The sequence below is a fragment of the Heloderma suspectum genome, chromosome 1 (genome assembly GCF_057233095.1).
Source record: "Heloderma suspectum isolate Gila_16-S chromosome 1, 16-S_ref, whole genome shotgun sequence".
NCBI classification, from domain to species: domain Eukaryota; kingdom Metazoa; phylum Chordata; class Lepidosauria; order Squamata; family Helodermatidae; genus Heloderma; species Heloderma suspectum.
In genome coordinates this window covers 315,471,915-315,487,359 of record NC_139458.1, presented here as the reverse complement: position 1 = coordinate 315,487,359, position 15,445 = coordinate 315,471,915, and the positions used below count along the sequence as shown (strand labels likewise).

The window sequence follows — 15,445 nt, the reverse complement described above, 5'->3', positions numbered from 1 at the left end:
TTCACTTCCTGAAGACAAGACTGAAGGCGGAAAGACCCAGAAACAAGCAGCAGCTGAAGGCAGCTTCAGTAAAGGCCTGGCAAAGCATCTCGAGGGAGGAAACTCGGCATTTGGTCATGTCCATGGGTTCCAGACTTCAGGCAGTCATTGACTGCAAAGGATTTTATTCCAGGTATTAAAGGCAATCCTTAAGTTTGAAATGGTGTTGGTTTGTTCCATTACTTATGAGCCCCCAATGATGGGTGTGTGTGTATGCCACTGGCTGTCGTTCCTGAATGGTTAGTGCCCCACTTTTGTCAAACCCCTTGAATTACAGCGGAAAGTCCCGACTTGGCTCCCATCTGGGTGTGTTTCCTTTCACCTTCAATGTGGTGGTGTACAGAGGCCAACTGCCAAAACAGTTATCCTTGTTCCAATATTTCTGGCCCTGATGGTATATTTATGCATCATTTTGCACAAGAACCAATGAGTCATTTGTCTAGTTCAGCATTCTGGGTTGGATCCAGAGTTTCCCCTTGGTGAACAGAAGGGTTCCTTTCATTTGCAGAGGGCAATATCCATCTCTTGTTGTTAGAGTCCCAATTATTGGCATGTCAGAAATATATTCTGATATATATATTCATAGCCATATCCTCAAAAAATTTACCTTATTATTTTTTTTAAAAAATCCATTGATATTAGTGACATGTCAGTGTCTTGTGGCAGTGGGTTCCAAAAGGTAATTGTGCACTATGTGAAGAAGTCTTAAAACTGCTGCTTTTTAATTTTGTTGGATGAGGGAGAAAGCAAAGAACCGACTCCCCTCCCTCTTTGTGCTCCCCACACAACACGTACTTTTATAAACCTCTTTAAGGTTTTTGTAAACTCAGAAGTCCCAGCTTTATTTGTAAGAAAGATGATCAATTGCCATGATCCTTTCAGTTGATAATTACTATTTTTCTCTTGCTCAATGATGTTTCCTTTGACGTAGAGTGACCAGCATCGCACCTGGTATTCTCATAATGTCTACTTCCATATAAATGGTCAAAAATAACTCTTTAAGGAACGGAAGGGCCATGAAGAAACCTGAAGATAGCAGTAAAAAGTTGGTTATGTACAAAGTTTGGGGGAAGCCAGTAGTGTGCACTGAGGATCTATTTGATTTGGTCAGAGTAGTACACTGTAATTTTACCTACTGGATTAGAAACAAAACAAAAGAGTGGTAAAGGAAATGGAGTGGGTAGTATATATACCGTACTTCTAGTGAAGTGGAAAGAGAATTGGCAACTGATGGCAACTGAATGAACTTAAGGAGAAAAAAAGTGAGTGAGGAATTGGATAAATGTGAGATCATGCATTTCACTTAGAGTGAGGATGATCATGTAGTCCATAGCAATGAACTAGACAAGTGAAAATTAGGTAAAGAATTGGGACTTATGAAGATTCCTTCAAGAAAAAAGTTCATAGTGAGTCTTGGAAATATCAGTTCAGCCTTCCCAAACCTGCTACCCTTCAAATATTTTGGACTACAACTCCCTGAATTCCTGACCATTAGCCATCCTGGATGGGGCTGATGGGAGTTGAAGTCCAGAACATCTGGAGGGCACCAGGTTGGGAAGGCTGATACGACATTTCCAAGTCTTTCTTTGAACTTGCTTCCTGGAGGAATTTTCATACATCCCAAGTTTTTCTTTCCATAACTTTTACTAGATAAAAAGGAGAAGATTATGTATAACTGACAATAAAAGTAAATGTTCTTCAAGATACCGAGTTGTATCCAGTGGTGTCATTTTGGTGACAGAAGCAATTCAGTCAGTGCAACTGGGAAGAGGGATAATTCCTTCTGCTCCCCCCACCCCGCACCAGCAAAGTCTGCTCCATTGGCCTGGGAAACCCTTTGGAGTAGATTTTCAAGTGGCATGGAGAGCTGAAGAGGACAGGGAAGAGAGAGGGAGAAAGTCCCACTGCACTAGCAGACTTCTGCTAGCATGACGTTGGATTTAACCCACTGTTAAACTAATGATTCAAAACTTCATTACAGAGGAAAATATTTCGTAAAGATTTAGAATTATGCTTTCTCTTTTTCCATGTGTAGTGATGTTTCATATATTCTCTTTGCTCCCTGTCAGTTAACTATTTTAATTAGTTCTTTAATTAAATTGCTTTTCCTTTCTGGACTTTCATTGCAGATTGGGGAACTTGCTTTTAAAGGCATGAAGAGATTAAATCGAATCCAGTCTATCGTTTTTGAAACTGCCTACAACACAAATGAGAACATGCTAATCTGTGCACCCACTGGGGCGGGAAAAACTAACATTGCCATGCTAACTGTTTTGCATGAAATCCGTCAGCATCTTCAGCATGGAGTTATCAAAAAGGATGAATTTAAGGTAAGAATTTCATGAACCACAGGGTAGCTTTATAACTTGTTAGATGAAGTCCATTGCAGAGTTGTGCACATGTGTATGAATTCAAGATGTTTCAAGGACACTGTGTTTTCCTTAAGTCATCTGACAAGAAAGCCTGTTGATTTACTTCTATCACTGGTATGCAATTCCTTTTTGTATTCTGAAAATCTTATTACCCATGTGAAAAGCTTTGAAAATATCTTTAGCTTTGATGCAGAACCAATTTTCAAAAAAATAAGCCTGCAAAAACAAAATCTATTGTCTTTTAAACTGCTGCACACTTACCCAGTACCGATAACTATTTACCATATACCACTATTAAGTACTCCCCCGCCCCCGCACAGCTGTAAATGCTAGGAATCATATTTCACAATAAATTGTGATTTGTATCAGTTGTTGTGAAACCAACAGTGTTGCACACTTTGCTCATTTATCAAACTGGTGTCTTTTTTTTGGCACAGATTGTTTATGTTGCTCCTATGAAGGCATTGGCAGCTGAAATGACAAATTACTTTAGCAAGCGTCTGGAACCACTAGGCATTACAGTGAAAGAGCTTACTGGCGATATGCAGTTGTCGAAAAGTGAAATTCTACGAACTCAGGTATGCTACAGAGCAGGCATAAATATATCCATGGATGCAAGCAGTGGCATATACATGTGATTAAACAAAACAATAAAAAAGTTCTTTTTTAGTAGGTTAAAGTTCTGATTGTCATACTTGCCATCTTCAGGGTAGTATTGACTCTGCTGGGATACCTTAGTGTGCTGCAGAAGATTCTGGGAAACGTTCTAGGGTCTCACCATTAATGGCAGCTTAAAAATCTTTATTTAAATTTAAATACATGTAAATTAAAAATAGGGCACATTAGCAGTACATGGAGAGCACTAGCCAAACCTGTTTTGAGTCTCATCTCTGCCCTGCACGAACAGAGAGTACACATGCCACGTCCCTGTATGTATGCTTGAGCATTGCAAGGAACAGCTGGTAGTCATGGGCAAATGATCAGCGAAGCTTGTCTTTCATAATGGAAAGCATTCAAGATTCCTTTTCAATTTATACATGCATTTATATTTTGGCCTTTGAATTGAATTGATGTGGAAGATAATGTGGCAGTGATCACAACAATTTTGTACCAAGAATCACCTTGCTGGATGAGGTCCATCTAGTCTGGCAGTCAGTAATGAGTAGTGGCCAGCCAGATGTCCCTAGAAACTGAGAGAACTTGCTCTTGTTTTTCCCCAGTATTGAGTAACCAGAGATATAACACTTTTTGAGCATGGAGATTTAATTTTGTTTCCTAGTTAGGAGTTGCTGACAAACCTATTCTTGACAAATCTTTTTTAAAAGACATCCAAGCTAGGGTCTACCCTTGCATTGTTGAGACAGAGAATTCTGGAAGTTAATTCTGAATTGTGTGAAGAAACATGTTTTGTTTTTCTTTATTCTGAATCTATTGACAATCAATTTAGTTGAATGACCCAGAGTGCTTTTGCTTTGATAAAGTTATTTCTCTTCTACGCTGCTCATAATTTTTTAAATATCTGTTTGGTATCCTATTTCTTTTTTTTCTAAACCAAACTAAAAAGTACAAGTCTTCTAAGTCTTTCTTTGAAGGAAAATGCTAGAAAAACTGGGTAGGTGGATTCGCTTCGAGAAATTCATTTATATAAGTTTTCTGTAAAGATTTGGGCAATTGCAGCATTAATGTCTAATTTAACAAGATTTGTAGTAAGTACACTTATGAGACAGATGTTGGTTTATTATGTTATAGCATCATTCAAAATCGGAGTTGGAGACCTTAATAAATCCTTAATGAGAGTCAGTAGCACAACTCCTACATATAACTGGTTTATTATTTGTAAAAATATAACTTGTTTATGTAAGCTAATATTTCAGTGAAGTGGTTACTGATGCAGTCTTGCTTTTCTCGAATGGAGGAAATAGCTTGGAGGTCTGAATAGAATGTCATCTCAGAGATTAGGTGATTGATTGCACTTGTGATGACAATGCAGGAGCAAGAAGTGAAGCAGACAACATAAGAATTTGGAGTTGAATAGGGTGAGTAGTGCTGAGGGTGGCAAATGACATCAGGACCTTTTCAGTTGTATGGATGAGTACCTTGATGGGTTTTGTCAGCTGATGGGACTTCAAAAACTTGAACTATGATGGCAAATTGTGGCAATACTTGTATTTTCTTCCATCATAACTAGATGGAGAAAATTTTAATGCCGAGTGCTTTGCACACCCACAGAGCTTCAGGATCAGAATATTTGTGTTTGATCGATATTTAGGCAGGGATCTGTAACAATACCAAAAGACATCAAGAGTCTGTTACTAATAAAGAGTAAGGTTTGTTCCTTTTCTTTGCTGCAAAATCTCTTCCAGCGTTTCTCAGTGGCACAGCTTTGCTGAAAGTAATTTCTTTTATTCAGGAGGCATAAAGCTATGCCCTATTTAAGACTAGATGCTTTCCCCTCTTAAATGAACTACAAATGGAAGTATAAAAAGTCTGCCTGTCTTTTTCAGGTGTAGCACAATGTACCCAAAGATTGATAGCGGTGTTCAGGGTTGAAGATACTTATAAAAATGTAAAGCTCCCTTTAGGGAGCTTGAACATCCTTCTCATATGCAATCATTTCTATAATCTGAAATCCTCCTTATCTCACACTGTGTTATCCCTTTATAGTTTTTTCTTTTATAGTGGAGTGGTTTACTCACCCCAGAACAAAGTGTTACTTCCCACTTCATTGTAAATTTTGTCTTCAGGACAGAACTCCATGTTGGGAAATCTACTGCCTTACCCACTCCAAAGTATCTTCTGTCAGAGAAGCTTTTATATCACTCTTCCATGTATGCAACTTTTATGCAAATATCAACATATTTTTATACCTGTTCTTTTTTAGGAGAAAGGGCTGTCTAGGTGGGCAGTATGTACTTAAAGAATTTGCTTAATAGATTTGTCCTATGGAATGGTCTTGTACTTGGGTTGGGTTTGACCCTATCTTAGTGGTAGAACACATACACTGTTTACAGGAAGCCTTAGGTTCTATCTGTGGCATCACCAGTGAAAAGGATCCAGTTGCAGGTGATGAGAAAAATCTCTCTGTCTGCCTGAGACACTGGAGAGCTTTTGCCAGTCAGAGTTGACAGTACTGGGTGAGCTAGGCAAATAGTCTGACCTGGTGTAAGGAAAATTCCTGTGTTCCTGCTTGTTACACGCAAACAGTGGATGAATGCAGATAGCTAATTATCTACCATTACTGTGATTGGACATTTGGATGACCCTTTGTGTTATGCCCTGTTTATAGCTGTGCTTGTGGCCAAACTGGATAGTATGCCATACTGTTCCTTAAAAAATGTATTGTGACAATGGAATATGTGTGTGCGTATGTCTGTGAGAGTGGGGGGAGATAATGGGCTGGATTGCACAATTGAACAGCCTACTGTGGCTTATTTAAGCCATGGTGGGCTGTGGTGAGTGCAGGCAACCATTCTGAATATTCAAGCCACAGCTGTGGCTTATCATGTCATTCAAACCCAGTGGGGGTAGTTTGTTCAAGGGTTAAATAAGCCTTGCATAACCCTAAAACAGACCATGGATTATGCAAGACTTGTTTAACCTTTGCACAACCCACCCCTGCTGGGTTTGGATGACACAACAAATTCAAAAGTTGCCCAGCACATGCCACAACCCGCCGTGGCTTATTCATGTATTTATTTATTTAAGCCACAGTGATTGTCCAAAGCAGGTCTCTGTGTGTGAAGAACTTTGCACATTCAGAATGTGCAATATAAGTGCAAAGTATTATCTAGTTTGTAAGCTACCTTGAGTCTTGGAATAGATTTTTAAAACAATGGCAGAAGACTTGCAAAAATATTTGAAGCATTCTGCTCTTCTGTCTCTTTCCTCCTTTGAATCTCACGCTTAAAAAAAATACACTAAATCTTCTTTTTGATATTTATACTATATTAAATGAGGTTGCTGTGAGGGTGTTTTGGAGGGGTGAGGAGGTTTGGATTTCAAAGCTTTATTGAAGTTCCAATTGACTGAAGCAGCCTTTTTGCTGAGAATATTTTTTTTAGTGTGCACAGTCTTCCAGTTCTTTTATTCACACTCTGAATAAATTCAGTTTTGGTACAGCTAAAAGTGAAATAGTTAAATTCATCACTGCGCTGAGGTTTGATATACAACAGTACCACTTTAAAGGGCTAATGTAGAAGCATAAGAAAAATAATTGTGTTTTGGATCCATCATTGATCCAAAACAGTTGAATATGCTGTGAAGAAATATTTACAGCTTGTTGCCTGTGTGACTGCATGGACTGGTCCAACAGTGTCACCTGCAGGTGAACAATATGTTTTCAATCGTTGCAGTTGTTAATCCAAGAGAAAATGCTATAGAATATAAGAGGTATTGTTTTGTAAAAAGAGAAAGAAAAAATCATTTTTTGAATTCAGCATAGGCTAAGCAAAGTATTTGCCTAAAAGCTCTTCCTTAGAGAAAAACCTTGCCTGCTTGCTCCTGTTCATTACTGAATTAGGAATTACTTCACTCATTCATTACGTTTATACTGAACTTTGGGTGAATTTAAGTATATGGTGCAAAGTTGTGTGATCTAATCTACATGCCTATGCATTTTCTTTCAAAATTTGCCAAATAAAGTTTGGATTAATACAGGTAATCTGTAAATATATCTGGTAGAAAATTTGCAGAAAGTGATTACAGCATATCAACACTGTGGTGACAATCCAAGCAGACAAACATCTCACAACAACATTTGATCATCTTTTATTTAGAGAGCAATCCTATGGCCGCTAGATAGCGGCTTGACGGCCATAGGATATGCTGTTTTCCGGGAACTGATCTCCCTCCACTTCCACTCTGCCTCTGTGGCAGCGCGGAGCAGCCCCGTCCTCCCCCTCGCAAGAGGAGCACAGAGGGGCCGAAAAGGGGCGTGGCTGGGGGTGTTCCGGGGCGGGGAGGGCATAGCTGTGTGTACGACACATCCAATGTGTCCAGCTGCTGTCTAGCCGAAAAAGCAGCGTGGAGGGCACGATCACCACCTTGCTTCTCCTGCCCTGCTTAGGATAGGTGGTCGCCTCCGAGTTCGGAGGCAGCCACCTATCTCAATAGGATTGCACTCTTTTTTTCTTTTTTTTTTACTGAATTCGTCTTTATTAATCGGAAGATAACATGTACAACGATGCTGGGAAAATGTTTTACTTAGACATAAATGAATGATCTTGTCATGGCTTATAAATGCTCTTTTGCATGCTTTTCTCAAGGGGGCTAGCACTGTTGTAGGACTTGGGGAATTAATGGGGCAAATCTTGTTGCCCTTCACATCCCAGTATTGGAAGTGCAGATGTGAACCCCTGACAGTGCTCTCAATAAGCTATTTAGCAACTACAGTGCCTTGCAAAGTTTTCTTTAAATAAAGATTTTTCCTTAAAATCCCTGAATGCCGAGCTTTTTTCTGTTATGACTGCTTACTAGGACAGATAATGCCTCAGTCAATCTTGAACTTTAATTTTTAAAACTTTCATCTGTTTGCCACATAAATAGTGAAAGTGAAGCAACCCGACAAATTGAGAACAGTGATAAGGATAGGATGGATATGGGGTGGGGCGGAGCAGTTGAGTAGTATCATACAACACAACAGGAGACGTTTGTGGTGATCCAGCATTTGCTTTTTAAATGTGAATTATGAAAGTGGATTTTAAGGAGGGGTGTGTGTGTGTATGTTAGGGTGAGGGGTGGGGTGTTGATGTTTTTTTCCTTAGCAGCCTGAGCTCATAGCAGTTAATGGGGAAGCCAGTAGCCTGCCTGACATGTGTCGGAAGTGTATGGGCTGGATTTCTCTATTTACTTTTGTAGCTTTACTTGTGAAAGTGCAGAAATGGACTTCCTTATTAAGTGCTGTCACTCACAGAAAAACAGTGGGGGATCTATTAAAAGTCACTTTGTAAAAGTACAACAAAAACCCTGTCATTCACTAAGGTCAAATTCATGGGATGCTATGGCTAAGAACATCAGGGCTGCAAAACCAGGAAAATAACAGAAATATAAGATGGAGAGCAGCAGTTTTGTCTATATGGTAATGGCCTTGTTCATAGTGTTAAAGTATTAGTGGGTGCTACCTGGAAACACTTGAAGGAAAAATCAGTTTTCCCAGTTGAAAAGTTAAAACAACAGTTAGATTCCTTACAGTGTTCTGCCACATTGTGTTGTAAATGTGTCTGAATAGGATTGTCAATTGTTCTTCCTTAATAAATGGCAAAATTATTATTACTAGACTTGTCAACAATATTGTTAACAGAGACATTTGGAATATCTAACAGCCCTACACTAGGACTTACTGTGCCAGGAATTAACTGATTGCTATGTGGTATACTGATCGCTGTGCCAAAGTTGATGATGTAGTATGTAGTGTCATGTCAAAATTACACCATTACGTTACTTGGTGTTGCAGGCAAATCCCAGGCCAAATAACATTAAGACTTCACTGACTTGTCTTTATTCAGTGAATCTGTAAATCTGAGCATCAATCTGAATACTTGATGAGATCAAGCATGTTTTCTAATTGCATTATATAAAGGGCATTTTTACAGTGTACTCAGTGCATGTCAGGGTGGAAACTGAGCACATAGAACCCCAGAGCAGTTCTGATTCTGAGGAGTAACAGCAATCCGTGGGAGAGGAGCCCGCTCATCCCTCACAGGCACAGCAGCTGGCAGAGATTCCTCCTGCCAGCATTCTGAGATAGATAGTGATCCTGGCAGTGAGAGAGTGTGGGAGGGGGGCTTGCTAGACGCTCGATGCAGACGCAGGGAGCGATGAGCAATGGAGGGCGCAGAAAGGAGGCGTAGCGCCTGTTTGGCATGCCAGCAACGGTCGCGTCCCGTGGACCCAAGGGAAAGAGGGAGGAACTGTCCCTAGCCCATAAGTTCAGGGTCTGCAAATGATTCTCCTTCAAACGGGGACCAACTGCCTTACCCGGAGCATAGGTTACTTTGCTGTTCCTTGCTTAGTCACTGGTGATTAGCATCTGAAAGAGTCATGAATTTGTAAAAGGATTAAAGCCTTGAAAAGAATCCTTTTGTCTGTGTCTTGAGTTGGCTATTGGAGTAGACTGAAAGAGGCCGCTAGGGCGCTCCTGACAGTGCGAGTATGACTTTGACAACATGCTATTCATAAAATAAACAGGATTCTGCTTATGAGAAATATTTCATTACTTGTATTAATATCTTGGAACATTGTGGAATCCCCAGAGTTGGTTACTGATTTTCTTTTACTTTTGCAAGATTTAATGGCTTCTCATAAAATCCTTTTGTGCAACACACATCTGTAAAAGTACTACATAACTCTTTTGTGCTCCCTATCCTACACACACACATACAAAAAGCACTATAAGTGTTAAAGGATAAAGAAGCGGTCTTTATAGTTAATGCAAATGATGCATTAAGCTAGGGTACGATTCCTAGACTACAATTTAAAGGTACTCCGAAGTCCAATTATCTTTGATTTAGCTCTAAAAATTTCAGAATAACAGCTGTGCTTGCTGAGTGAATATTCCTCTGCAGAGAAATGGATTTGAATGAGGGAGAAATGGGGAGATTGGGGGAAAGGGATGGTGAAGCAAAAGTAAAGTAGAAGAACGTATAAATGTTTTCTGGTTGTTATTTTAAACTTTCTTATACAATATTCTTATAGAATAAGGAACAACACTGAGACATACAAGAATACGTAACATTTATTTAAAAGCAACAGTGAAGAATAAATTGTAGATCTTACATATGACATAGACCTGGTTCACATGATCAGTCCAGCCCACTGTAGCTTATTAGCCATGGTGGGTTGTGGCTCCTGTGAGCACCAGGTTGGCCATCCAAGCTCCTGCTGCTGCTGCTTCGCGTTACGTATGAACCTAGCGATGATGAGTTGTGGTGGTGGTTGACAAGCCAACTAGAACGCATGAGCTGTTTAGGGTTGTGGGTGGCTTGTCAGGCTCCTTTTCTCAGTGCTTAGCAGGGGAAAGCACCTCAGTGCTTAGCAGGGGAAATTATCAACATGGTGGGATCTGGAGAGGGCTTCTTCAGTAAAGGTTTTATAACAGCCACCTTAAGGCTGGATGGCGTTACTGCTTCCTCTGAAGTTGCATTTTCCACTCTCTGTACCCACTCAATCAGACCTCCCCTTCCTGCCTTAATCAGCCAGGAAGGGTAAAGATCAAGCACATGTGGTTGATCGCACACTACCAAGGATTTTATCCACGTCCTTCGGCAGTTCAAATTGGAACATATCCATTACAACATGTCAAGCAGGAGCCAAAGGTACATCATCAGGATCTGCTACAATTCTGGCACCTACATCGAAGCGGATGCGAGTGATTTTATCCACCAAGTATCTAGCAAGACTGTCACAGTGAGCAACCCAATATTCTAACTCAATTCCCACCTACCTTGATTTAACAGACATTTCATTACTCAGAATAGCTCCTTAGGATAACTATGTGTTAATGCCATGGTTGTGGTAAAACATGGTTTCTTTGTTCCCATCATCATTACAGCATAGGCCTTAGGAGCTTTAGCCTGTGTCCAGTCAAATTTTTCCTGCGTCTTCTTCCGCTGTCACCCTAGTTGTGTCATCCTGGCTGCTTCATTGCCCTGAGCTTTCTAGAAAGCTAAGAAGCCTGCCTGGCTCTATAAGGAGAGGATATTCAGAAACAATTGTGTTAACTGTCTAGGTCATTTCCCTATTCCAGAGGTCAAACAGGGCTTCAATAGAATTACCAGCTGAGACAGCAGAAAACTCAAGAGCAGTCAGAAAACCATTTGGATCCATATTGCTTATCTGTCCATGTCAAAGGGCGTACATACTGTGCCTCCATACCAAGATCACCACTATCTGCCACCAGGCTTTTTAACAAATTAACAGACAGATGAACTGGAACGTAGAGAGAACCACACTAAGTAACCGTCAGTCCTCCTACCTGTGCCATTCCTTCCTCTTCTGCTTCCTATTCATTCATCTAAGAAATGTCCTTCATTCACCATGGGATAAGAGAATATGGTGGGATATGACTGCACTTGTGTACAGCAGATAAGCTACTATAGCGGAAAGCCAGAATCCTTTTCCTGGATGCAAGGAAGCTGTTCTGTAAAGAAAGAAAGAATATTCCATAATGTGGTAGAATTTCTTAGTTATGTGGGTGCTATTACAGTCGTACCCATGTGATGTATAAAGAACGGAAACAGCCCCACTTGAATTTTTTTGTTTCAGCATGCCCTAACTCACCAATTTGTTTAATATTTCACAATGTAATATGTTCTTAATAAATTACCATCTGCTATTTGTTAATTCCCACACTACAAATTATAGTTATGCCTTACACTTATCCACCTTTTTCTTTAGCTTCATGCAATAATAATCTGATAAAAATCAGCAACAAAATGAGCGCTGGGGTCAGGGGGAGTGAATAGGTTGATTACTGTATGCTATGAGACCCACGAGCTGAAAGTTGTCGTACCTGATTAAGGAGCTTATTGGCATCAATCAAAGGTGACAGTGGAATATCAGAGGTTAGTAAAACCATGATTAGTGAAGTGAATAAGAGCAAAAAAAAAAAGGCAAAGAAAGCAAGATAATAATATGAAATTGTTCTTCTGTTTAAAACATTTAGATTGTTATTTAAACTTGTAGACTGAAAAGCTAAGCTAATTATGCATTTCACAATATAAGTGCTGAATTTCACAAAATACCCAAGCTGTTCTTTCTTTTTCACTCTTGAGGCTAAAAATGTGCTTCGTATGGACAGTCTTTTTAACCCTAGAAAAATGGGCAGGTGTTTTGATGTTGCTCCTTTTCAGTAACCAATCTAAAACATAATATGCATTGTTCTGAAGACTTTCTCCTGTCCCATCCTTCCTAACATTTCCTCTCTGCACTGTTTGGTCTTTCTCCTGTCCCATCCTTCCTAACATTTCCTCTCTGCACTGTTTGGTCTTTCTCCTTTTGTCTGTTTAATGTCCTCTATCTTTGGCTGTTTTTGCTCAATATTATACTAATAGTTAAGAATAAGGCTGCAAGCTTTCATCAGTTTGATTGAGCATAAGTTTTTATAGCTTAATCAAACAAATATGCATTTTGAACAGAGTCAGATTTTAGGTTATGTTTGTTATTCTTCTACTTCATCACTACTTCTCAGCTTCACTCTCTTCTGCTGCAGCCGTTTTCCTAGATCAGCAGTATAAATGGTCCTACCATTATTTTTCATTGTATGATCATCATAAGAACATAAGAAAAGCCATATTGGATCAGACCATGGGTACATCTAGTCCAGCTTTCTGTTTACACAGTGGCCAACCAGCTATCTGTGGGAAGCCCACAAGTAGGACATGAGTGCAGTAACACCCTCCCACTTCTGTTCCCCAGCAACTGGTATACATAGGCACACTGCCTCTGATACTGGAGATAGTATATCCTATCACCATTATTCAGCGTATAAGAATAGATAATTAGATTAGCTTTTAAATGGCAGAGGTAAGAGGTAACGGCTTTTTAAAAGGATTCATCTTTCTTTAATACACACACACACACACACACACACAAAGAGCAATCTGAGAAGTACAAAACAAGAATTAGTGCTAAAGCCTGCAATTAGATGGCCATGGGTTTGATAAAAAAATATGCTTCTGGTCTTCCGTAGAAGATCAAACAAGCGTGGGTCTCATTCATTGGGTGCCCCATTTGCATCCTGCCAGGGGTGTGGGGGGAGATGGGTGGCTCCGCCTTTTTCTCCTGTAGTGTGGCCAGACATGCAGTAAGCTGGGAGGGGCCTGGGACCAATCAGAAATGCTGGCTGGTTTGCTAAGAGTGGACCGGGGAGGGAGAGTTCCCTCTGTAGTCTGTTCCTGGGGCATACAAAGGAGTCCTTATGTGGCTTTAGCCATTGCCATCACTGACATTGCCTCCTACCTTCCCTATGTTTACTCAATTTTCTGTTGGTACAGATGTAGGTTGTGGTAGACAGGGTCAGGAAAGAATTTTATATACTTGCATGGCTGGGCTTGATGCTAGAGTTTTTGTCATCTTCATGGCAACATGTTGGATAATAGTGTTATATGTTAGTTAACTTATAACACTACAACATGCTTGGGAGCTTGGGGGGCATTGGGCGAGATCCATATTTGAGGAGCTGTTGTGGCACCCAACTCCCCAAAAGGGGCCCTGAATGAAATGGTAAGGCTCCAGCCTAACTCTGGGATATCTGCCACACACCGAGGTGGTGGGAGGGGCCGATGCAATGGAAGCATGCCATGATAGGCTGGATAATTCCATTACTCCCAATGTTCACCCCAGCAGTCAGGCTGGAGCAAAGAATCAGCCAACAGTTGGGCTGCCTCATGGTTGGATCCAGGCTTTATGCCATGCCAAACTGACAGATGCAATAAGACTATGCTTTCTCCCATGAACAAGGATTTTTCTCTACTCAGTGGTTTGAACTGGACATAAGTCTACCCATACTTTGAGGTCCTTATCAGAAGTGCTTGTCCTAGTTCTCTCGCCTTCTGTTGTTTGGTGGGTGTTGGCTACCAAGGAGAGGGTGGTAGTTCCCTGGCTTTGGAAGGCTCTCCTCTTCGAGGCTCGCTTGGCACCAAGTAAAATTCTTTTTATTTTCCCAGGCTTTTTAGCTTTTCACATTCTGTTGATCAGTTCTATTTGGATGCTGTTCTTAGCTTTCTTTAATGTATTAGTTATTCTATGATGACTTTTAATATTTTATTGTCAGTCAGTGTAATAATGTATGTGAAGCATGGAACATAAATCTAAATAATAAAGGTAAGGAAAATATGGAACTTTATAGTTATGAAATGAGGTTGATTTGTGATTTGTCACCATTTATATGCTAGATAGAAATAAATTTCCTTTCTTTTTTAAAAACAAAAACAAAAAACAAAGCACAAACCAGGACTCTTTCCCCATCTAAGGTGTCCTTGAAAACTCTTTGAACTACACACAGGTGAGAGGGCATGCCATTGTTGTCTCAGCTGTCTGGTACTCTGGGCACAAAGCCAAAACGCAAGGTGGTTTTTTAAATCTTATTTAATAACTAGCACAACATATTTGCTTGTAAGATGATCTCTGATTGCATCTTGTTCTGAGTCTTTGTTGCTTTTTTCATATTCAGGCTTTTATATCATTACACCCTATAACTGAGTCACGATAGTTCTGGAATGTGGATTAACTGTTTTTCTGTTCTTTATGTTTCTGTCATAAAGAAGCATATTATCACCTGAATTTTGAGGGCTTGATCACAAGGGTCAAGACACAAAGGACTGTACTCCTAGCAATCAAACCTTGATGGTGTTCTTACAATGCAATCCTATGTATATCTACTCAGAAGTAAGTTTCACTGAATTCAATGAGACTTACTCCCTGTGAAATGTGCAAAGACTTAAATATTGAACTTCTTTCACTGGTGTTAATTTCAGATTTGCATATTCTTTTTAAATTTGGCAAGCAACAAACGTCTGTACACATTTAGTCCCTTGGTTTCTTGGTGATGAAACTAATTCTGGAGGTGTTCCTAATAACAATCTGGACATTGCTGAGGGCTTTGGGGAGGAATTACATGGACGAAGAAAAATGTAAGTTGACAGTCAAAATATTGACAGTTAACCCATTTCTATTTTGCCATGCCCTAATACGTAAAGCCAGATTGAAATGTCTTGCATGAGTTCCAATTTATTAACCAAATGTGACACTTTATTCTCTGGTCGTTTTTGTTCTGAGAGAACTGAAGTGGTGTAATAGTGATATAAATGAAAACACAGTGTTACTTGCTGGAGTAAAAGAAAACAAAACTCTAGAAAGGCATTTTAAGACTTTTTTCAGACATGAAACTGCTTTCTGATCTTCTAAAATGAAGATGCTATGACTATCCATGAAACTTGTCATAGGCACTGAAAGTAACTTGTAAGAGACATGGCATGGTAAAACTAATAATTATCTCGGTCCAAATCGTATGTACAACCAGTATGTAACAATATACA

The 15,445-nt window shown here is 39.8% G+C and overlaps 1 protein-coding gene across 11 annotated transcripts in view; it reads left to right on the top strand.

Annotated features, from left to right (window-relative positions):
- Positions 1–15,445, top strand: part of ASCC3 (activating signal cointegrator 1 complex subunit 3) — a 325,230-nt gene that overhangs the window by 80,564 nt on the left and 229,221 nt on the right. For all 11 annotated transcript variants that reach the window (XR_014786638.1, XR_014786639.1, XR_014786640.1 and 8 more), the window contains 2 exons: positions 2,169–2,369; positions 2,849–2,989. Coding sequence is in view for 7 of the 11 variants with exons in the window: in XM_084827184.1 (XP_084683310.1) it covers positions 2,169–2,369; positions 2,849–2,989 (342 nt within the window). In the remaining 4 variants the exon portion in view is untranslated. The remainder of the gene's footprint in view (positions 1–2,168; positions 2,370–2,848; positions 2,990–15,445) is intronic.